The sequence below is a fragment of the Stigmatopora nigra genome, chromosome 14 (assembly GCF_051989575.1).
Source record: "Stigmatopora nigra isolate UIUO_SnigA chromosome 14, RoL_Snig_1.1, whole genome shotgun sequence".
NCBI lineage: Eukaryota > Metazoa > Chordata > Actinopteri > Syngnathiformes > Syngnathidae > Stigmatopora > Stigmatopora nigra.
This window is the reverse complement of record NC_135521.1, coordinates 1,182,082-1,206,332: the sequence shown is the minus strand read 5'-3', so window position 1 is coordinate 1,206,332 and position 24,251 is coordinate 1,182,082. Positions and strand designations below refer to the sequence as shown.

General features: G+C 43.4%; 2 protein-coding genes across 2 annotated transcripts in view; both read left to right on the top strand.

The window, feature by feature from the left end:
• The window catches only part of LOC144207736 (uncharacterized), a 77,826-nt gene that overhangs the window by 32,847 nt on the left and 20,728 nt on the right, over nt 1–24,251 (top strand). The window contains exon 3 of the mRNA XM_077733374.1: nt 9,925–10,048. Within this exon, the coding sequence (XP_077589500.1) occupies nt 10,001–10,048 (48 nt within the window). The 5' untranslated portion in view covers nt 9,925–10,000. The remainder of the gene's footprint in view (nt 1–9,924; nt 10,049–24,251) is intronic.
• On the top strand, nt 20,262–23,914 carry egr1 (early growth response 1). The gene is made up of 2 exons (XM_077733122.1): nt 20,262–20,964; nt 21,284–23,914. The coding sequence occupies exons 1-2, from the start codon at nt 20,754–20,756 to the stop codon at nt 22,669–22,671; spliced, it is 1,599 nt and encodes a 532-aa protein (XP_077589248.1). The 5' UTR covers nt 20,262–20,753; the 3' UTR covers nt 22,672–23,914.

The window sequence follows — 24,251 nt, the reverse complement described above, 5'->3', positions numbered from 1 at the left end:
TCACATACACTATATACAGACATATTTCCACTTTAGTGAACAGTCATTTTGCCTCTACTTCAGGAACATGCCCAATAAAAGCCTCTGTTTTTTCGCTATTGGGAATATAGGCCACTGAGTACTTCTGGCTTTTCTATGGGTACTCCAACATCCTCCCACCTCCCCAAAAGACACATGCTTGACTTCTTTAGGACTTAAAATTGTCTTGAGAAGAATAAAACGTTGTCTACTATTGGATTGGGTATGCTCTAGCACCCCCATGCAAGTTTTGTGAGGATAATTGGTACAGAAAATGAATGGATATGTTTGTATGCGGGTGGGATTTGTGTGTTTGGAGTGGGATGTTGTCCGCCCGGGGCGCAAAATTAGCCAGGACCGCCACTGTGTGTGTATGAACCTCACACACACACACATATACACACACACACCTTAATGGACGCCGCTGGAGGTTAATAAGCCTTCATTTTGTCAGTATGAAGGCACAATTGCCCCAGAGTGCATACAATATATCCATTTGTGTGTGTGTGTGTCCTTCCATTTGCCGGTGCTGTGACACAAATAAGAGTAATATGTGGAGAGTGAAATACCAACGCAAAAAAGATTCCAGGACAGACAGAAGACATCAAGTAAAGGCATCCAAGTTCCGAGGCCAGCTTCAACTCCTTCCGCGAGGTCATTTTATTTAGTTGGAATGGTGGTCTGATTGAATAGAAGACACGAATGCGGCGTATAGCTCCTCCATCAACGCGCACTTAGCAGCGACCACGTGGACGCACGCCTTTTAGGCCACGTTTGGCCGAGTGCTCGGATGGACGCCGTCCGTCCTCTAAAATGAACGTCTTTGCTTCTTGTCACGTGGCACATTTGGCCAAAGATACAAGATAACTTTAAAGGCATCTCTGGGACGCCCATCGCCAGGCAGTCGGCGGACCATTAAACAGCGTTTCAGTCCAAGCGTGAGCGATTCGGCGCCGCTCGGTCAAGTCGACGGACGGAGGGACGAGGATCTCATTCCTTACGCTTGTGTCGTTTACATCGGGTCGCATGAGCGTCAGCCCGTACCTCGCCGCGGCGCCGGCCGGGAAATGGGATGACGTCCAATGGTGTCCGTGTGGTCTCTCTTGGCTTCCCCCAAACGCCGTGGTCGTGTCTCCATGGCGCTTTGCGTGCCATTGAATTCAAGCCCGTGGCGCCACTCCACTAAGATAACTTCTCTCCGAGGGGGAATATGTGTTTTGTTTTGCGATGGCTTTAATAAGAGGAGGGAGGCAGCTACGGCCATATTAAATCATCAAATGAGGATGACGATGATGGTGTTATGTTAAAAGCAAAATTGGGCTGTGCCATCCGTCCGTCCGTCGGTCGTCACATTCGAGTCCCTGCACGGGTGTAACCACATCACTCCTTTGTTTCAAGTTCAAATTGATGCAAAATCTAATTGAAATGTGTTCAAATTAAGGGACAGACAAATGTTTAGAATCAACATGGCGTTTATGGGGAGAAAACAAACAGATGCTAGAATCTGATTAGTGTAGTTGTGTCACTTTAAACCAATTTTGTTCGCATTTGTGTGTCAAATACTGCCGTTACAAACAAAAGAGATACTACTACTTTAAACTCGGCATATGTGAACAGGTTAGGTTATTTTAGGAATTGGATGAAAGGGGGTGACAAGGTAGGCCTGTGGGTTATTAGTTAGTGTGTTTGAATCTGTGTGTGTGTGTTGGGGGGCTGTAGAATTTCACATTTTAAAATGTTGTTGTTGTTGGAGGCTGGGGTTCTTATTCAAACCATGAATATGGAGCTGAAAATTGTGGCGAAATTGTCAAATTCAACCATTTGAAGGCCATTTGAAGGGACGCAAAATGAATATAAAAACAAGCACACTCCGTGTTTGTAGACCACATTTAATGTATCGAGTCAAACTCCGGCTGAAATGTTCTCCTTCCAAATTGTTTATTTTTTTGTTGATGTCAATTTGTCAGGTTGACCAGAGATGGTCCTTGAGTGACTTTTCTTTGGCGTTCTCCCCTCTTCACCGCCGCGGCGCTCAGAATAGTCGGATGGCCGTTTCCAAGGCAACCCGTCGGCACCTGCAGTTTGTCCACCGAGAGTTGACAGAGACGCCAAATGATTGAACAAGAAAAACATAAAGCCGCCATTACAAAAACAGCTGAACTTTCATTTGGCCCACCGATAAAGCCACGCGTACAAAACGCCGTCGTCTTACATTCCCACGTTTCAAAAAATGCAAAACTCTGTCAATGTCAAGTCATTTTCACCCGTTCTATCAACATTAAATAAAAATAAGCACAAAAAGTCTTTCAATATCAAATTTCCTCACTTAATAGTTTCACTTTGTACGACATTTACGGCGCGTTTCCCCCAGGAAAAGGTTTTAATTGGCCGCTCCCCCGAGTCGACTCCGTTAATGTAAAGAGAAAAAATAGAGGCTTATATGAAATGAAAACCAAAACTCAGCGGGCCAGCAATAACACACTCCGTCTCCGCCATTTTAATTTTCTAATTAATGCGCCGTCGTGTTTTTTGCGAGCCGATGTCCACAGATCGGACTGAGGGAACGTTAAATCTGACTTATTCAGTGAGTCTGTTATTTTTCTAATCCAATCATTATTGAGGCTAATATGTTGTCCCACGAATCCACGGGTCTGGAATGAAAAGTTCAAATGAAGGAATTTAGGCATTTAGTTGTTGTTGGCCAACAGGAGGCGCTGCTTTCTGACTTGTTGGGGTTCTATGGCTTAATTGCAAAACGTTTGGAGGACTATTTCAGTAATTTAAGGCATAGCTTCCTTTTCCTACCGTAAAGCATACACTAAAAGACTCCTGACATTTTAAGATTTGTAATATTTTGTAGCTGCGTGATAAACATGATTGAAATGACACTTTTCTGAGATTTTTTTGTATCTTTTTCGGATCTCATTAGACGGTGCAGATGTACCTAATGTCGCGTCCTTTGAGTCACGGCTTCGGCGTACGCAATCGTTGCTAATTGATTTATTTTTCTTGATGTCAGCATCTTTTTTGGTGTGTTGTGGGGAAGAGAGTTCTATCATCACAAATGCAGAATCTTGGAGAATGACAGGACTCATAACTGTACACAATTCTCATTGTTTGCAGACTGTTGCCATGAATTTTCATATTACGCATTTAACCTCCATACAAAAATTTGCAAAAAAACTGACAGTTTACCACGAAATTGACCTTAATTTCTCCTCAGTCGATACAAATAAGGGTCAAGTGGTCATAAATCATCAAATATTTTTGCATTATGTCCATAATGTTATTCTTTATACAGTATAAGACAGTATATTCATAAAATCTTTCTTGCAATGCAATCAGGTGAGCACAAAGTGCAATTGTTCCTTTGACGTTTTATTCAATGGACTTCTTTTACCCTAAATTAGTTTTTCTATTCAAATGAATGAAACATAGTGGTATTCCCTATTTAAAAGTTTTACTGTATTGAAAAAGAACGACAATACTCGCGTAAAAAAGTACAAATCTAACTCTAGTTGGTGTTTCGAATTTCAGGTCAGGTGACAAACAAACAAGGAAGTCCCAAATGGCGTTTCCCATCACTTATCTGGCAAGTGACTTGACTTTTTTTTCCTTCCACGTCCTCCATTTCATTTCCTCTTTATTTGATGATCCGCTCCCGGGTAGAAAAAAAAGTCAAAGTCGGCTGTCACGTTGCATTTGAAAACATTTCGCCGTCCCCGAAAATTGCAATGTGACTTTATTTGAAGATTTCTAAGCAGCAGTAAACTCAGTAACCCCCTCCTCACTCATACACAGCGGTAAACAGCAATCAGGTATTTGGCATCAGAGAGCCACGCTTGATGAAACCCTCGAAAAATAACTCCTTTCAACATTTGACCGGCGCCTTCTTTTGACAGCAAAGATCCTTGTGCTGCTGGCTGGCGAGCCACCGGGAAAGAATGTGTCATAACCAAGCGGCTTAAACAAGTACACGCACATGGTTCTCATATTGTAGAGGACAGCTGGAAGGGTGTGGGAGCCCAAGGAAAATAAATCAGGGAATCACACCAATCAACTTCTTCCTGTGCCTGCCTGCACCTGGAGCACATTTTTGCCACCTATACACTCCATTGCGACTTATATATACAACTCCATGTACTTCTACTTATGGTAGGAATGACATAGCGTATTTACTCGCATATAAGTCGCTTGACGCCAGTGAATTGCGATACAATCAGTCGATCCGGATCAGAGTCTAAATAGGTAAAAAAAAGGTCTGTTTTACAAAACAACGTCGTTAAAAGAAAATAATTTCCCGTACAGAAGTTGTTATACAGTGTACACAATTTAAAATGATCGAAAAATGTTTAAAATACGGGAAAAAAACAGACAAAATGTTTCTCTTCATCCATTTCGTAACCTAAATATTTTGGACGTAGAACCAAACTGATCTTCTTGGCGCGACTTATACTCAGGTTACTACTTAAAATAAAATAAAAATGACATTGTTTTAATGGATTGACAGTGCCAGATTTGTATTCATTTAAACTACTTAGCAATAAAGAGAGCAGTGATTAGACAAAAGGCAAAAAGATGTCAACAGTGCTTATTGGGGGGGCGTAGGGGGGGCTGACGATGCTTTTACCAAGCGGCTCGGGCATCGGCGGATCTGCCAAACGACGCCGGCGGTAAAAACACATGACTGGCGTCGTCTGTTAGCTCCTCTTTATCATATTTAGGGCTTCCTTGCCTCGGGCTCAGGTAACAATTTGCATTCTCCGTCGACTTAATTCCATTTTTTTTTTGGAGCATTAAAGCTGACTTGTTGATGGATTTGAATGCTTTCAGGAGACTCTTGCTTTTTTTTTTCTCATCTCCCAAGACTTCTGGCACAATGTCAGAAAGAAACTAACAACAAAAGACGAATCCCCTCCGACAGGAGGGTGGGAATATGCGGAATGTCGAAGTTTTGCCGAGAAAACAGCATTTTAGCGCCGCAAATAAATATATAAGTGAAACACTTAAAGACATTATCCCAGACTTTCATGGCCCGTCTTTTGCTTTTTTTTTTTTTTACATTTGAGTTTTATTTTTTTTACTTTAGCTGCGTGAGGTGGGAAACAGAAGGGAAGTAAACACATCTGCATATCTGAGTCATTGGCTCCGAGGGAGCTGTTCTAGGCTGTCTCTGCAAATCATTTCTCCGCGTTGCTCGCAGCCCACCAGCTCCGGCGTCGGCCCTCAAGAATTTCACACGCCCGACGTCGTCTTCCCGCTCGGCAAAATCCCGTTCCCGTCTCCAAATTCCCCTCTCCTTTCCGTCGAGGTGGCTTCGGTGTGGCAGCCACATGGTCGCCGACGAGGGCGAAGCGGGGCCGTTCACCTGAAGTGACCGAGCGTGGCGTCCCCGCGGCCGCGTTTGAGCTTAAACGTGACTGGCAGCACCTGGCAAAGAGTACGAGAACGGGAAATGGGGAGCCCCTGGCGGCTTTTGGTGCACGTGGAATTGCAAATGGATGATTCATAATGCCGTTTTACATTATTATTGTCACCGGGGACGCTTTGCACTATGGGCAATGTGGGGTGGTGACTCAGGGCGCCAGCGATTTGGGGGGCAAAAGTGCACTCCAGTTTGCCCTATATTATATTACCAGTTGTTTAGAGACCATTGTAACTCATTTCCAGGTGGAAGGCCATCTAAAATGCGTGCCCAGACGTTTGGTTGCCGGTATTTTGGTCGCCGGTCAAATGTACTTAGAAATTAAACAGTACTTGGATATTAAACAGTTCTTAGATATTAAACAGTACTTAGATGTTAAACAGTACTTAGATATTAAACAGTACTTAGATATTAAACAGTACTTAGATATTAAACAGTACTTAAATATTAAACACTACTTAGATATTAAAGAGGACTTAAATATTAAACAGTACTTAGATATTAAACAGTAGTTAGATGTTAAACAGTACTTAGATGTTAAACAGTACTTAGATAATAAAGAGTACTTAGATATTAAACAGTACTTAAATATTAAACAGTACTTAGATATTAAACAATACTTAGATGTTAAACAGTACTTAGATATTAAACAGTACTTAGATATTAAACATATTTTACCCAATAAGGGCATGACATTGTTGTCAAATGGTGGGTCGTTTCTAAAGATTTCAACATGAATAGGAAGTCTTGTCTTTCGTTTTAATTTTCAGTAACAAATGAATGTAGTTAATATGTATCTTTTTTCTTCCCGATGTTCATCCTGGGCCAGTGTGTCATCGGAAAAAGCTATCAAAGCACTTGCATTCTTTATAAAGGCGATTTTTGTTTTTCTTCTTTCTGGCCTTGAGGTGCCTTTTCTTTTCCACTTTGTGGTGGATTTTTATTAATTTTTTTTTCTCCCTCTTTGGTCAGCGAGAGGCTTCTTTCATGACGACGACGGCGGCGGTCATCTTCCAGATGGAGCTCAAACCACACGAATAATGAGCGACTCTAGCAAACCAAATCCAGTTAACAAAGGCGAGACTGCGGAGGTCAAGGCCGAGCGTCTCTCGTATTCTCGTCTCTCTTTGCACGTATCGGAAAGCGTCGGCGCTTTCCACTCTTCTTTCCTCCCACTTTACGACTTCCACTTTTAACACGCATCCCTGGAGTACCAAGGGGTCACCATGGTAACGTCATTCTCAGGTGAACCGGGCCAAACTTTATCGATCGACGAGATTTAGCGCCGCTCTCCAAGAAAAATGACGGATTGCCTTTGCTATTCATCGATGAGAAATCCTTCAAAAAAAGGATGGAATTCCCAAGATATTCACAGTTTAGAGGAAAAGCGTCGGGAAGCTTTTTGACAGAGAGAAACATAAACAATTCATATTTTCTAATGTTATTTCTTGAGAGCCATACTACGATTTGAAAAGTAAAAATACATGATAATGTGTTTTTTTTTGTGATTTCACCACTTTTAAAGTACAAAAAAATTTCTGAATTCTTTTGAAAACAACTAATTAATCAGTATCAGGGATATTATACACATAAAAGAGTAATACACAAACAAATTATGATTGAAGAGGTAGTAGAAGTAGTGTCACAGTTTCCATATTTTACCTCCAGGTTAGTGGAGAGCCTTGGAAAGAGCCGCATGTGGCTCCCAAGCCATAGGTTCCCTACCCCTGGTTTAGAGCTAGCGAAGGGTTTCATTTTTTTCTCTATTTAGGGGATGTGCTTTTTAGAAAAAGTGTGTGTGTGTTTGACAGAGTGAGAAAGAGACTTCTATGGTTACTTCCTGTGGTTATAGCAAAGCAGCAGAGATGATTCATGGCTTTCACTGTTGTTTTAAAGACAAACTTCACACTGGAAATGTTTTTTTTATTTCCAACCTTCCCTCGGACACACACACACACACACACATTTGCACACAAGGACACAAAGACACACACATTTGTCAGCGTTTAACTCCCACACAAATGAGCGCATGCTCGTTGATGCTTTTTGAGGATAAGTGACACAAAAGCCAAGTCAAAAATATTAAACACGCGCCGATTCCCGCCGACTCGCCGTTAAAAATAATCAGACGGTAGCGGCCAGAAACACGTTCTTTGCTTCTGCTTTACAAAGGAAGACGTTTGGAGATACTTAATTGGCATTTTATGTAACGCGCGTGTCAAGCGTGCTGCTATCTGTGGGCTCGGACAGGAAGAAAAGCAGCACATTTTCAGATGCCGTTCAAAGGATGGTCTCTTCTTGGCGGCGTACAATAGTGGCACACACGGGAAGGAAAGGATTACCTGGGAGGAAACTACACTAGATGGAATACAACTCTGTGTTTTCATTGGGAAAAAATGTTCTTCTCGCGGTGCAAATGAATGCAAAATGTTATTATCATGTCATGTTGCTAAGCGCTGCAGAAATGCCTCTACTTATGAAATTCCTCTACTTACAAAATGCCTCTACTTACAAAGTGCCTCTAATTACGAAATGAATTGGTTCCACTAGGGTTTTGTTTTCACCTGTATTTTTTTTAAGTAGACTCGTTTAAAGGTGATCACATTTGTATGAAATGTATATATTTTTTAAATATCTCACACAAACAGCTAAATGATTTATTAAGCCATTAAAATGAATAAGGCATGAAAAGACATTGGACACAGCTAAATTACTACTACTACTACTACTACTACTACTACTACTGCTGCTATAATAAAGTATTACATTTTTAAAAATGAAAACATATTCTTGTTACTAAAAATCAAATAAATAAAAAAAACATTTTCATGTTAAAAGATCACTAAAAACATGCCCAGTAATCCTATTCTCTTTCATAAATAGAATATGAGTAAAAAGTATTCCTTTCCAATACAACAACTCACAGCGTATAGTATTTCTGACTAATTATAAGTTCCAGCTCTATTCAAGCGCTTTATTAAGTTTATCAGGTCGTCATCTGGAAGGGGAAAGTCCACACACGGCGGAAATGTTACTACAGTAAGAGGACAGTTTATTGAGCGAGGGCAAGAATTTTCCTTTCAAAGCAAGCCACTTCCTCATTGCTGATTTTCCACGCCTCATTGTTGATCTCTTTTTTTTTTTTTTTTTTTTTTTGTTCCTACGAACGTTGCGTCACGGCCTGCGGTTTTCTGTCGCTAGTCATCGTGCGTAGGAAACGTGTTGTGGCAAAACAGGTCCCCCTCACACTTTCCACGTTTCACGGAGGACCGCGACAGCTAAATTTAACCTGCCGCTAGTCACCCGGGGCTCACCTGCGCGTGCACGGCGGTTTGATTTCACTGACTATTTTGTTCACCCGGCCTTTTAATATGCTTACGTCTGAGCTTTGGTGACGTCGGCGGCCGCAAAGTCGCGAGCCCAAGCCAATTAGAGGGCGCGACAAGTTACAATGCGGCTCTTCCCGACCGACTCCGCCGCTTGTTTGTGTCCGAGTGACGTCGACGCATCCGTCTTTGGGCCTCTGGGATTAGTCATATTACTCGGAAGTGGACCAGAAGAGAATTGAAGGCTAATGGATGATTATTTGGGTGACGCAACTACAATTACTAGCCAAGTGTTGACACGGAAGCGCACAAGTCCTCTCAATCGGTGTTTCCCAACCTTTGTGTCGTAGGAAATTATCTGTCCAGAAGTCATAGTTTGTCATTTTAGGGGAGAAAAATCGGATCTCGGATTGATGGTATCGATATGACCATCATTTTACAATGAGAAAATATCATTGCGATTATATTAAGGTCATTGTGGTGCTTATTTTGACTTTTTAAACTGAATTTGTTTGGTTTCACATGCTTCAACATCTGCACAAGCATAAAACTGAAATATTAGGAAATTGAAATCTTATTGGAATAGAAAAAGTTTGGAATAATATGGGATTTAAGTTGTGTTGTGTATGCTTTCAAGGGCATCTACTTTTGGCCAAGTAAAGTCTTTGTGGGCACAAAAGTGCTTATTACATAATTTTAAGAGATTGATCTGAATTAATATACTTAATATTATTAATATTGGGGTATAAAGTCATACAGATTTGAGGTCACAATGGTTACATTGCTTATTCTTAAGTTAAGTTGTTCAAGCATCACAGACATCAGCTTATCTATTGAAATAGTTTATTTGATTTCTATTGATAAAACTTGGATGAAGATGATTTTATTTTGTTTATTTTAAATCAGAAGATTTTCAGGTGGTGTGTCTTGAAATGTTTTCAATGTAAAATGTGAGCCACGCCACTAAAAAAGTCAGAAAATAAATGCTTAGTCAATACTTTTAGTTCATGAGACATAATAAGTACATCATTGTTTGAAATGTCAGAATTTGACTGTGCACATCAATGGCCTTTAAGATGTAAGTTGAACTTGTTTAGCCCCGTTGACCACTCCTTCACGTCCGACAATTCTGTTTTTTGTATGTTTTTTTTAAAGGAAATGGCGGTATCCGTGTCAGATCTTTCATCCCCAGCCCCGTTTGGTGTATTGTGAGACCTGAAAGTGCCCGCACATGTTGAATCGACTCCAGCGGGGAGGTGGGGGACGCCCCCCGAAAGAGGTGAGTGAACTTGGCTCTCTTCCAGGAATACAATTGGATGGCTTCCAGCACAGGTTATGTGCTAGGCCAATATATTGGAATCAGTCATTGTTTCTCAATGGGAAGCAGGCAGAACAGTAGTCCACATAGCAAGTCCACTAATACAAAACACATGGCATTTATTTTACTAATAGGCAAATTCAATGGTTCAACCCTTTAACAAAATTTCATCTATTAACCATTGGACACGTACAGGCGAGCAATTATTTATGTACGAGTATCTTAAAAAAAATCCTATGAGTTGTCACCATAGTCCAAATACAAAAAGTCTGCTTTAATTTTCTTGACAAAAACACTTAAAACCGCTTCGGAATACTTTAGAAAAATGAAAAATGACTTTTTTACAGTTCCATAGCTTATAGTGGTGACTCTGTTTGTGATGTTCATGTCTAGCGAACAAGCGGCTCTTGAGATACATACGGCTCTTTGCTTCTTATCCTATTTTGCATATACTGTAGCTCTTTGCCTTGTTTCATATTTCCCTTATTTTTAGCAAATTTGGCAGATTAGATTTTCTGATACCGCTTCTGATGTGAGGCGTGGCTCTTTTGGCTCTTTTGACTCTTGCTGTTTTGGCTCTTTTTGCGATGGTTGTTGGCCGCCCGCCCCCGATGTAAGGCAAAGGAAGATTACCACGTGTTGTCACTTGTAGAAAAAAGGAAGTTCTAAAAATAGTCCGCTTTACTCCACCCTTCAACTTAGCGTTGAGCAGCTTTAGCTTAGGTTCAGTATGTTACTATAGTGACCCCATTTAGCACGCCGTGCATGAGTGTACGAGAGGACGTGACGCTCGTCGAGGCCCCCGTCTCCCGGCCCCCGAACTCGGCCCCCCTCCGTAAAATGGCTGGGGTAACAGCTCTGTGGAGTTCCCCTGGACCAAATCCAGCTTTGATCTCGCTCCCCTCCCGCTGTTTGTACACAGTCCTCTCTCTCGACTCCCCACACATGCTTCCCCTTCTCCCCGGGAGTGTTACGGGTTGGTGCGCGCCATATTTACCCGCCACATTCGCTTCTTCTTGGGTTCTGCAAAGAAATATTCTCAAAACCTTCTCCACTTTCTCCCAACGTCTTTTAAACGGTTTTAGGAACTGTAACGACGTACACGTGCTGTGACTCAGTATATCGGCTTCCCTATTTTTGGCAGGACTCGAAAATTACGAAATCACTTGGGTTTTCTTTTTGTGGTTCCGGGCCAAACCCACGCAAAATACTCTCATCATCATCGTCTCGCATCGTAACGTCTCGTCTAGCAAAACGGGGCGGTTTTTAGTTGGGCGCAATCTATTTGTAACGTCAATATTTTGTTCTTTTTACCCACGAAATAACCCGCAATATTGGGATAATAGAATTTGACATGTTTCTTTGCCATTCCCACCAGTGGTTCTCATTTGTCATAGCGGAAAAACATAACAAAAGCAGGGATCACATCAATTAGACAAGTACAAATATAATTCAATACAGTCTATTTTTACTGTATTTGTCTTCATGTGTCTGTCAGAAAAAGGCCAGCCAATAAAAGGACAGAATCCAGAGCGCAATGGCGACCCGTAGAAAGCCAAATAAATTGTAGGTGGGCCGACGAGAAGATAATTACGACTGGGGCCTGTTTTGGCACGATAATCGACGCCCACGCGCAACCATGGCGTCGGGATTTTTGAGCCGTGCCGCCGCACGTTTTTGCGCGCCACCCTGACGCGGCCGGCGTGGCTCCCACGGCTGACAAAGCACGTCGGCGTCACTATTTCCGAAAGCTCTCCTTCAATACGCTACGCTGTGATGAAACCTGTTGGAAATTATTTATTATGTCTCAACACCAGCAAAAGAAAACAAGCACTTTATTTTTTGGACGTGAGTAAGTCGTACCAGCCAAAAAATACACAATGATTAGGAAAAAAAAAGTATTTATAAGTAGAAGGTGTATTTTTGGGAGGGCGATTTTTAAAAAAAATGAGAATATCTGTCATCATAATTGTTTTTCAGATAACTATAGCTTAAAATAATGATGTCATTGGTCAGAGAAGAAAAAATATAAGTTATACTTGTAGTGTTAATACTACCCAAATAATGATAAAGTACATTTTATAATCCGGAGAATATGGTAGTATAAATATTTCAACTCTGTGTGTTGTTGTATTATAGTTTCATAAAGTTCTATGCAGGTATATTGCCTCTTGTCATATTGCACTAGAAATATTTAGTATTTTTATTGTTATATTTATATTTTGGACTTTTTTGATATTTCCACTGATTTTGTGACTCCTTTAATGCGATTAATTTTCGTAATAACAGTCATAAACCTGAAAAAAACAACATATTTGAAGAAAAACAATTAATAAGTGATAGTAAGCATAGAAATAAGTGCATCTTATAGTCCGCAAAATTCGATAATATAATGCTTTCAATTCGTACTTGAGTTTGATTGACAGGCCCAGCCAAGCTATGAAAAAGTACAGTCCCGAAAATACAGCACTTTTTTATTGGCCTGATGAGTAACAGGAATTGTTGTCAGTTGATAAAAAAAGAATGAGTTATTTCAAAGCACCACAGAATGTGAGACATATCCAAAACATGAGGCCAGCCAGAAATGTTGAGCGAGCGCTGCTTAAAAAGCCACACGTTTGTCCGAGCCTCTCCTTTTCTCTCTTTATGCGTCTGGCCCACAACAGTCTCAGACTTGAACCCGCAACATTTTTTTTCTCTCTCTCCTTTCCCTCACTCTAAACTCGATCTCCGAGCGGCTACGTCACGGAGCGGCGGATGCGACGCCACTTCCTGTTTGCCTCTCTCCACTCGGTGGTTTGTCGCCGCTGGCTGACAGCTGCGAGAAGACAAACACACCGAGGTCAAAGGTCATGGCTCTTAAGAGTCTACAGCCACTTTATCAAACTTTTAGGCCGTTTGTTGGCCAAATGTGACTTTTCTGAATTGGCCTCTGAGATGGAAAGCGGTGGTACATTTTTTAAAAACGACTTTAAATGACCGCAACCGCTCATAAACGTACGTAACTTGCGTTCTGGCAAATGAGCGCCTTTTTTTTTTGCTTGTCATCTGTCGCTATTGGAGAATCACCCAGTGACAGTGACACCCAGCTTCGGTTATAATAGAAGGCAATTACAAGCCCGAGCGAAGGTTGGTGAGACGGGGGGGGACGGGGTGGGTTGGCGGAGACTTTTGTACAACCCTCCTCCTGAGATAATGACATGCAGACACCCTAAAATTAATTGCTACAAAACATCTGACGAGCTCGAGACACACACAGAGCCGTCAAACTCCTGGAAAGGAGGAGAATGAAACAATACCGTCGTGCAACTTTGCACTGAAGAAGAAAAAAAAAAAGACGACGAAATGGTTGGGAAAGGGGGGTACGTGCAAAGGGGGGTCACAAAACAACTATCTCGTTTGTAACAAAGCGCGTTTTCATCTAAATAAAGAAGGCAAATACAATAGAGTCGGATACCTTGGAGACCAGAGGACTACTTCTCCATGGCAACCAATACGGTGTGTGACAATGGCGCAGTGCAAAGGTTTGAACTGCTAAAGCTGTCTGGGAATGCACAGATAGATGGAAAGCGCCTAACGCCTAACGCCAGCGCCAGCGGAGGGCTGTCGTTGTGCGCCCGTAATGAGAACGCACACTGTCACCGTTCCGCAGCCGCAGGGAGAAAAGACAGGAAGAGAAAAAAAAAGAGAGCAACTTGCTGACTTTTCGGCTTGATTCGGTTTCTTTGGACAAATCATTGAGATGCCCAATTGTTGCACGCCGTCCATTCCTATTGGCGAGGGCGTCTTTTCGGCCCAACATTTGCCGTCTGGAGTCGTTTTGAAGTAGCGGGAGATTTATTTTAATTTAATGGGGACCTGTATGGAGCGTGCTGGGTGGGCGCACTTGGACGTCGTCGTGTTGGGGTTCGATACGTTTTTGACTTGGGAGGAAAGTGCAAATAGGCTACTATAGTATAATGGTTATTATTAATTATAATACAGTTGAGGGTAAATCGGTTCCCAAAACCCATGTTTTTCTAAGTATAGTCACATTTGCCTGATCTGTTCCAAAATTCTCAACAAAACATTGTAAACCTTTTTCAAATTGAGTTTGATTTATTTAATAAAGAGACAGTGCCTATTAAATAACTTTTACATATTCATGTTAATGAACTTAGATATGTAAATATGTCAGATTATAGCCAAAGGCTAGTTACAATGATAACATTAGACTAATTGTGTATAAAATATGTGAGAGAGGTGGCGAGGTGGAATAGTGGTTGGTGCGTTTGCTTCACAGTTCTGGGGCGTAGGGTTCAATACCAGTTTATACGTTCTCCATATGCATGTGTGGGTTTTCTCCGGGTACTTTGACAGCCTATTTAGCACTTTAAAGGTATGAGTATGAGCGTCAATGGTCAATTTGAATTTCTGAAGCTATAGTAAACTAATGTGAGCTTTTCCATTTGTCGGTTGTCCATTGTGCGACGGTCTTTTCCAAAGTGTAGACTAGTGCAAGTCTCAACTCTTTTGCAGTTGTCAGCATCACCCAACAATCATCAGCACGCAAACCTCCTCTGTGAGTCTTTATTTTTATTTGCCGCGCACTTTACAGAAATTCATTAGCCTGTCCGCCGCCAGCGTAGGCAGAAAACGATTCCCCCGACTGGCCTGAACTCTCACCCCGCTTTAATGTAAACACTGATCACCTGTCACGTTTCGGCCATTAAGGCCGATACCCGCGTTATTTCTTTTTTTTGTCTGACTCACATTTATTCCGTGCTGCCACGCACAACAGTGAGTCCTCATTAAAAAACAGCGCTGGGAAATACCACTATTTTATTTCCATAGAAAGAATTTCAATAGATAACTTTTCTTCCTTGTATGAACGCAAAGCCGAATACGGTATTTTCAGGAGTATAATTCACACTTTTCATGTAGTCTGGATAAAAATTAAAACATGTCATTTATTGACAGTGCGCCTTATAATGCGATGCGCCTTATAGTTGTTAAAATACAGTATATATTTTTCTCTTTCGTTGTGTATTCTTTTGTCAGTGAAACCTAGCATCCAAAAAATACGTTACAATACATTTTATGAGAACTCCTTTAGACATTTTTGCCCGTTTTGTAAAAGCAAAATAGGGTCCAAAAACATGGAGGCCAATCTCCAAATACTATAAAAAAAAGGGTTTGCCATCTGGCATATTCTCCCGTATTCCCACCGCCTCTGCCTGTTTGTCTCAAGTTGTTTTTGTCGTCGTCTCTCTCGTCTGTCATTTCATCCACAAACGCACGCGTCCCGTCAGCTGTCACGCTCGCTGACACGCGGCGCTCTCGGTTAAATGATTATCATAAGATAGTTAAGTCTTGCGGAGTTTCCTGATGGAGACCTGTCTCCTCAGCCCTGTAGGCTATCCCACAGCCGACGTTTCCAGCTGCGGCGGGCGGGAGGGGGAAAACGCGGTGGAGTTGCGGCGGGGGCAAAAGGAGGGCGGGACTTTACAGGCTTTACCTGAGTGGAGCTGTCGTCGCTGCCCTGGGGCTGGCCTGTCAAGCAGCCGGCAAAAGTCACTTTCGCTCACAGTCTGTTGTCAAAAGCGCTTCTCCGTTATTTCCTGCGTCTGCCTCTTTATCCACGCCGCTTTTCCTCGCGCGCCACCGTAGCGTGAAGTCGACTTTTGACTCCAAGCACATGTGGGTTATCTGTGGGTAAAAATCATCACGTAGACAAGGGATCAGTTCTTATTTGATTTCCGCGCTGATTTGAGACTTGACCTAAAAATGAGCCATTTTGTCATCATAACGTCAGATTTTTTTGTACTATTTTGCCTGGACTGACACATAAAATGGCCTCTCATTGGCCAAATTCATGGGTAGTGAGGGTGCTGGAGTCCATGCCAGTAAACTTTGGGCTGTAGGTGGGGTCTCACCCTGAATCGGTGATGTTAAATCCTAAAAAAAATTGTCATGGCAGGTGGACTAAGGCTAAAAGTGATGGTGTTTTTAAAGCAGTTGACTCATTATGTCTAAATGGTTTGATTACCAAAGAGCTTTTTAAATGTTAATTGCACTCAACTGTCATTTAAAAAAAACTTCATTAACATGTCTCTCCAAACAATGGGCAAAATGGAGCATCCAAAAGATACGTAAAGAGTGCTACACATTTTTAGAACCCGGATAGAGAAAAAATAGAAGGGGGAAAATCATGTCCTCTTCTCTGAAGAGTTTGAGGAGCAATTAGATGAAGAGGCGGGCGGCTTGGGCAATTCTCCATAAAACATGGCAGCCGTTAAGTTGACAAAAATAAATATTTCTACCAAAGTCAACAAAAGTGAGAATTGAGAGAGGGGTCATACTTTAAAGTCCCAAGTTGACAAATGATGGGTTATTTCAATTGTCATCATCCATATGGATTCCTAAATGCCATTCTTTTTAAAAATAACATTGAGGAACAATGATTAAGGATGTGAAACAGGCCATTGCGTAATTATAACTTTATTTCAGATGTAAATGGTGAACAATAACAAAAATGCGTCAGAAAGGCCAACAAAAATGACATTTTGGTGCAAAATGTCAAATGACGTGGCGGCAAAGAATTTTTAGAACGTTTTGATGACTTTACACTTGCAGAAGTTAAACTCAAGTCAACTCATTGTTATAAGTTATGTCAGTAAATGGAAAATTATCTGATATTTTTTATGCAGAGAATTACTCCAAAAAGTGACGTTTCTGACAAAACAGTCATTACCTAAATTTGGAATTGAAAATATATTTAAATTTAGTTAGCATTTGATGTGGTAATTGTGGGATAATCTGAATTTAGTATTTAGATATTTTACTGGTAGTTGTTGTTTTTTATTAAAGCCAGTCTGCCAATTTTGAGTGGCGTAAAAATGATACAGAAACGCTTTAAAAAGAGCGAAGAAGCTTCAGGACGTGTTTGTTTAAAGAAAAGCGCTTCCTGTTGTTGCACAGCGAGGAGGAGAACGCCGACCATATTGGGAATCCCGTCTTTTAAAAAGAGTGACTCACGGGAAGCCGAAAAGGTCAGGGGGCGCTTCTTTTCAATCGGCCGTCAAACAAACACGCCGCGGGGTCGATGAGTCACCCGTCTTTGACGGCGCCGCCGGTCCCGTCTTTGGCGGCCTATTTGGGATTGTTTCTCTGTCATTTTCTACCTGGAGGACGCATGCTTAGCACAAGTTATCTGACGCCGGGGTCTTGTTTTTTTGCGCGATACGTTGACACCGTCCCACCTCGGGGGAGCCGGATCCTTTTTCAAACGTCACTGCGGCCCAAGAGAAAGTGTGTAATCTTTCCGAGCAAAATCATACGACGGCTCACGTTCCTCGGTGGATGGGGGGGCCGCCATTCTCACCATTGTATCGAAATGTAAAGCAATATTTCGGATTGCGAGCTGATTTTTTCGTTTTCCACGTTTCGTGACAGAATTCTGCTGGCTCTAGAGGTGACTGTGTAGTTCCCTTAAAAAAGATGGCTGAATTATTCAAAGCAGTGTGTGTAGTGTTTGTGTGTGTGGAGGATGTGTCATCGTTTATCTTCAACATACACAAGAGACTAAAGATGGAAATAAGCCCTCGGCAACAATCTGACATATTTACATATATATGTTCATTAACATGAATAGAAATATGTTTATTAATAAGTACTGTCCCTTGTTAAATAAATCAAATCAGACGTCACTCTTGGTGAATCTCTTCCATTTTTAAGCAGTACTTTTCAAAGAATAGTGAGCGTTTTTGCTTTATTTATTTCTGATATAAACCACATATTTACCTTTAAATTCTGAATGTGAAATAGAAATAGTTTATGGCTCTCTGGTGTAGTGGTTCACTTGCCTGGCTTTGGCGCGATTACCGTTGCTGCCCTAGGACTGACTGGCGACCAATCCAGGGTGTAGTCGGCTGGGATATGCGGCGTATGGAAGATGAATGAATGAATGTACATTGTGAGGTTATTATTATATTATGTGTGGCGCTGGTGGTTTCCAGTGGCTGGCTAATAATCAAGCTATCAGTCAAGGCAAAACAATGAGTTTTTGGGCTCTTTAATGGCTCCTCCCCCGCTCCCCCGGCGTGTCGCTGGCTGGCTGCGTGACACAGCGCATCTTTATTTCATTTCTCCTCTTCTATTTCACCGCCTCCAATTTTGCCACAGCAGCACCGTCCGCTCGCTTTTGTCGTCCCTTTGTCACCCCCTAACACTCTTATGTAACCTTCAAGTAGTATTTTACGGACTATAATGCATGGTCTGGCTGGGCCTGGGACTTATACTCGAGTGGGAATCGTTTATATGCCTTTGCTGTACTTTTCCCTCCTGGCATCTCATGTCTTCACCTCCATGTCTGAAAGTAAAGTGAGAATCAGGCGAGCACTGTCAGCTGTTTATCATCTTTATGACTTTATTGCCTTTCCCCGACTTTCCCCCAACTTGATTTTATTACATTGTCATCAAATGATGACTTCTTTCATCAGTTCTCGCCGCTCCATCCTCTCAAAATAACCACCAGATCGGCACAGTTCCACTTTGGCTCGGTGTCGCCATCTCGCCTGTTGCGTAACCCGCCATCATCGTGTCCCGACTTGTATTTATTTATTTTTTTCCCCCGCTCCCTAACTTGCAACCTCTGTTGAGAGATATTAACTTAACTTTGTTTTTTTTGCCATGGTCTAATTGTCGCCACGCCAATAAAGCGAATTAGACATTTTCCAGCTACACCCTGTCGTTTGACTTTGGTTTGGAATTAGTGAGCCTCTGCTTTAAATCATTAATAATAAGTCAATAAAGTAAACAGAGGGTGGAAAAATGTGGCAAATGACAATGTCATCAAGACATTTTTATGTTGGGGAACACCTCAAAAAGTCTCAAAAAGTCTTAAAACAATAACTAACACTAAGTTTCTGTCATAGGTTTAAGAAAGTTACTGCATTATTTGGGCCAAAAATACATGACCATGTGCACATATACTGTTAAAAGTCACAATAATAGCAGGAAATGATCTTTTTATTACTGTAATTTATCTAAAAGCAAGTTTGTTTGTAACATTTTAAAAAATAATGAGCTCTATTGGTATGAATATCCCATTTTACAAGTTGATTGCATAGTATATTATCGTCTAGTAGAGTTTATACGTGTATATATACACAGGTGTTTTCCCTTTGCATTTGGCTTACAGCATTTGTGTCAAAGTGGCGGCCCGGGGGCCAAATCTGGCCCGCCACATCATTTTGTGTGGCCCGAGATAGTAAATCATGAGTACTGACTCTCTGCTTTAGGATGATTTTCCCCCTTTTAAATCAATAATTGTAATTTTTTTATCATTTTTTCATTTTCCCAAAAAGCTAAAACAAGAATTGTTTTAGATCTATAAACCCGCGACGCAACCCGAGTCTGACACCCTTGGCATAGTACATTATCATCTAGTAGAGTTTATATGTGTATATATACACAGATGTTTTCCCTTTGCATTTGGCTTACAGTGTGCTTTAAAGTCCAAATATTCCGGTGCATTTGACACAAAAACTTGGTATTTGTGGAATCATAGCAAATATGGCTCACCTTGGCCATATGTGTGTGTGTAAAAAGTTCCCGTATGTGAATAGAAAAGTTTGTAGTAGTATTTCCTTTATGGAGAAGCCTTACGCAAAAGTGGCAAAGTGAGTATTTGTCCCCCCCCCAGGCATTGCACCAATGGCGCTTGAAATGAAAATAAATCAGAGGCGGTCTGGGATGGTAATGTTGACATGACTTATTGAGCGGTCTGCCACCATTTGACTCTTCGGCCTTCCTCCCTGCCAAAACCACAACGCCGCCCCGGGAAGTCCCAAATAAGGGCAAGCAGGCAGGCAGGCAGGCCACTGGAACCCCTACCGGAGCCGCTCCTTATGTGGTCACGACCTTATAAGGCGCTTTCCGGCAGCTGCGCAGCCCGGCGGCGCGCCTGGGAAATCCGAGAGAGAGACGCCGCTCCTTTAACCTCCGTCTTTCCAGCTTTGGGGGAAGAAAAAAAAGGAAAAACCAAACGTGGACGTCAATTTTTTTTCTTTGGATGGCGCTTGAATTTGGAGCCCCAACAAAAGCCCTCCCTCCCACTCGGCGTCATGTGTCCTCCAGCGCGCTGACTAAATATGGGCTTCCTCCCTCCCAAATATGGACATGTACGTCACGGGGAGAGGGTTTAAAAGCCACGGGAAACCTTTGCGCGCTCAGACCAGCCCTGAGCAGACACACAACACGGAGACGCACAGAAAAAGACACACGCCACTCCCTCACACATCGCAAAGCAAATGTCCAAAAGTCAAGCCCAAGTCCATTCAATACCCGCCTGGAAAAGTTTGAAGTATTGTTGTTATTATTCCCCTTCAAACAACAAGAAGCCCTTCCTTTATTCATTTTTCTCAACAAATGAGTAAAAAGGACACTTTGGATTTTTTCTAAGAAAGCAAACAAAAAAAAACAAGAGAAAAGACAAGCTGCAGAGGATCTTTTTTTCCACTCGTGACACGGACGAGCGGCGAGGAGGGACGCCGAGACCGAGAGAGAGGAGAGAGAAAAGCATCATCGTCTCGGGCTTGTCATCCCCCGCACGCCGGGCTTCTTGGCTTCTGGGCTTCCGGGATCCAGATTGAGGGATCCGGGCTCCAAAACCGTCATAAGAAGGATGGCCGCGGCCAAGACGGAGATGCTCCTCCCGGCGCTGCAGATCTCGGAGCCGCTCAACTTCCCCCACTCTCCCATGGATAACTACCCCAAGCTGGAGGAGGTGATGATGCTGAGCTCGGCGGGGACCCCCTTCCTGGCAGCCTCCGCGCCCGAAGCCGCCGGCTTTGCCTCCGGTGAACCGGGGGAGCCCTACGACCACCTGACTGGGGGTAAGAAGGCTGCTTCTTTCACTTGACGCGACCTTATCCATACCTCCGTCCGTCTCTTCTCGCTATTTCGATCACGAAAAGTCTTTAAAAGATTCCAAAGTGCGCCTTTGGATTTTGTCTCTTTGATTGGTGATTGGCTGGGATGGTGTCTTCCTTCAACTTGCCCTTTGAAATGGCATTCTAAAAGCAGCCTCGGGCCGAGAAGGGCCAGGGGGGGAAATGCGCTTTTGCGTCTTTGCGCGTTTCAAAAGAATGCACGAGAGTTTGGAAATGGCTTTACGGACTCTCCGAGTAACCCTGTGTCTTCCAACCTTGTCAGATACCCTCCCCGAGATCTCCTTCCACTGCGAGAAAGCGGTGGGGGATCAGACGTACCCCACGCCTCGCCTGCCCCCCATCTCCTACACGGGCCACTTCACCCTGGAGCCCGCCACGGCCTGCGGCAACAGCCTCTGGGTGGAGCCCATTCTGGGCGTGTTCACGGGTCTGATGAACAACCTTCCGGCCACGTCGCTCTCTTCCGGGGGCAACTCTCAGAACGCCTCTTCGTCCTCGTCGGCCGCCACGTCCACCTCTTCGTCCTCGTCCCCCTCGTCTACCTCGTCGTCGTCGCAGAGCACCAGCCTGACGTCGTCGCTCCACCAGCACCACCAGCACCACCAGCACCAGCACAAAGAGCCCAACCCCATCTACTCGGCCGCCCCCACCTACCCCAACCCCAACTCGGACGTCTTTCCCGAGCAGGGCCAGGCCTTCGCCGCTCCGGGCGGGGCGGCGCACTACCCCCCGCCCGCCTACCCCAACGGCAAGAGCTGCGGCGCCAGCTTCCCGGTGCCCATGATCCCCGACTACCTTTTCCCGCAGCAGCAGGGCGAGATCAGCCTGGTGGCCCCGGACCAGAAACCCTTCCACAACCCTTCCAGCCAGCCCTCCCTGACCCCCCTGTCCACCATCAAGGCCTTCGCCACGCAGACGGGCTCTCAAGAGCTGAAGGGCGTGTACACGTCTCAGCTGATCAAGCCCAGCCGCATGCGCAAGTACCCCAGCCGCCCCAGCAAGACCCCGCCCCACGAGAGACCCTACGCCTGCCCGGTGGAGACGTGCGACCGGCGCTTCTCGCGCTCGGACGAGCTGACGCGCCACATCCGCATCCACACGGGTCAGAAGCCCTTCCAGTGCCGCATCTGCATGCGCAACTTCAGCCGTAGCGATCACCTGACCACGCACATCCGCACGCACACGGGGGAGAAGCCCTTCGCCTGCGACATCTGCGGACGCAAGTTTGCCCGCAGCGACGAGCGCAAGAGGCACACCAAGATCCACCTGCGGCAGAAGGACAAGAAGGCGGAGAAGGCGCCGGGCGGGACGGCGCCGTCCTCGGCCTCGGTCCCGACCCCGGTCCCCATCCCCACCTCGGCGGCCTCGCCCGCCTCCAGCTACCCCTCGCCCATGACCCCCTACCCGTCTCCCGTGTCCTCTTACCCGTCCCCCGTCACCTCCTGCTACTCGTCCCCGGCCCACGCCTCCTACCCGTCCCCGTCCATCGCCACCACCTACCCTTCCGTGTCCATGTCGGGCGCCTTCCAGTCCCAGGTGACCTCCCCGTTCCATTCGTCGGTGGCCTCCAACCTGTACAGCTCCCCGGTACCGACCCCCCTGGCGGACCTCCAGAGCACCCTTTCCCCCAGGACGGTCGAGATCTGCTAAGACGGCTTTTCCCATCCTAAGACCTGTCCTCCATTTCCAGGGACGTGCGTCCAAAAACCGGCGACCCTTCCGAAACAAAACAAAAAAGGCACTTTTGTGACAGTTTTGCCGCAATCCTGACAATTTTGTCCGGGATCAAAAAAATGACATATTTCAGGGAGAGAACAAGGTTTTTGCTTGATCCCTGACTAAAAAAATGAAGCACTTCAAATGCACAACGGGCTGAAGAGAGACTATGGGATACTTTATCAGGAACACGCAACCCGAAAGAGCTAAAAAAAAACAAAAAACCTAAAAAGTGAAGATTGCCATGAGCTCCAATGCGTCCGCTCAGAAAAAAGACATTGACTTGATATACATAAGCTACCCAATATGTATATTGTACACGTGCCATGTTTTTGTTCTTCTCATTCTTATCGTTTTTATAGACGTGACCAACGATTTGCATTGTATTATTATTATTTTTTGACGTGAGCAGGGCCACATTTTCCACATCTTTCCTCTATGACGTAGTGATGCTGCCGTGATACGTTTTGGAAAAAAATAGACAAAAAAAATAACAAAAAAAGCACTTGCGTATTCAAGCATGAGTAGGAATACTGTTAATTTCTCTTTTTTGTAAATATCATCCAGCGGTACTCTCTTTCTCCACATATCTTGGAGGGAAGACAAAAAAAAAATGTGAGAGGAGCGTACCCATCCTCAAAGGGAAAAAAAGGACAAACGCTCCCGTCATTTGGTGCCTTTTGCGAAGCCTTGCTGATGTCGCGAATCGGCCGCGTACGCCACACAACGTGCGCCGCGTCCCGCCTTAAGAGGGAATATTTTTGTTACGGAATGTAAGTCACACTCGAAAGGAAGACGAAAAAGAAAAAAAGACGACCAGGGCACTGCTTCATTTCATTTGAATGTAAGCAACAACAAAAAGAAAGAAAAAAAAATGAGAGAGAGAAGATTCAAAGTCTATTTTTCTAAAAAAAAATGTAAATATCCACACGTTAAAGAGGCGGAAAGTTGGCGTTACCTACTGAGTAGGCTTTTTTTGTATGTTGGATACATGCAGTTGATTATTTTGTGCTTTTCTTTCTTTTGTATTTGTGTTTGTCAGAACAAAGTGACTGTTTTCAGGCTCCCCAACACAATGAATGCGCTTAACTGCCAATGGGAGATTTTGCTGTAAAAGATATCCGCCCAGAATTTAACTATAAATAAAAAAATGTGAATATATATATAGATATATATATAGCTTTGTCTTTTGGGCTGCTTTATTCGAAACAACAGTCAATTTATATTCATTTGTTTAATAATTATGGCTAGTTTTTTTTAGGCCAAAAACGCACAAACATTTTGTCGTCATTTATCAGACTTATTATTATTATTAAAAAGTCTCTCATTTAAAATGCTCACATTTTAGCATCTCAACTTACTGCAATATCATTTTCCCATCTGAGAATATTTACTTACTTTGGAGTCCAAAAAAAGTATTTTTTTTTTAGTTTTTTGGGAGAATTTTGAAGATATTTATTGTTGTAATACATTTCAAGCCAAACTAGATAGAATTGTATTGAGTATGAGAGGAA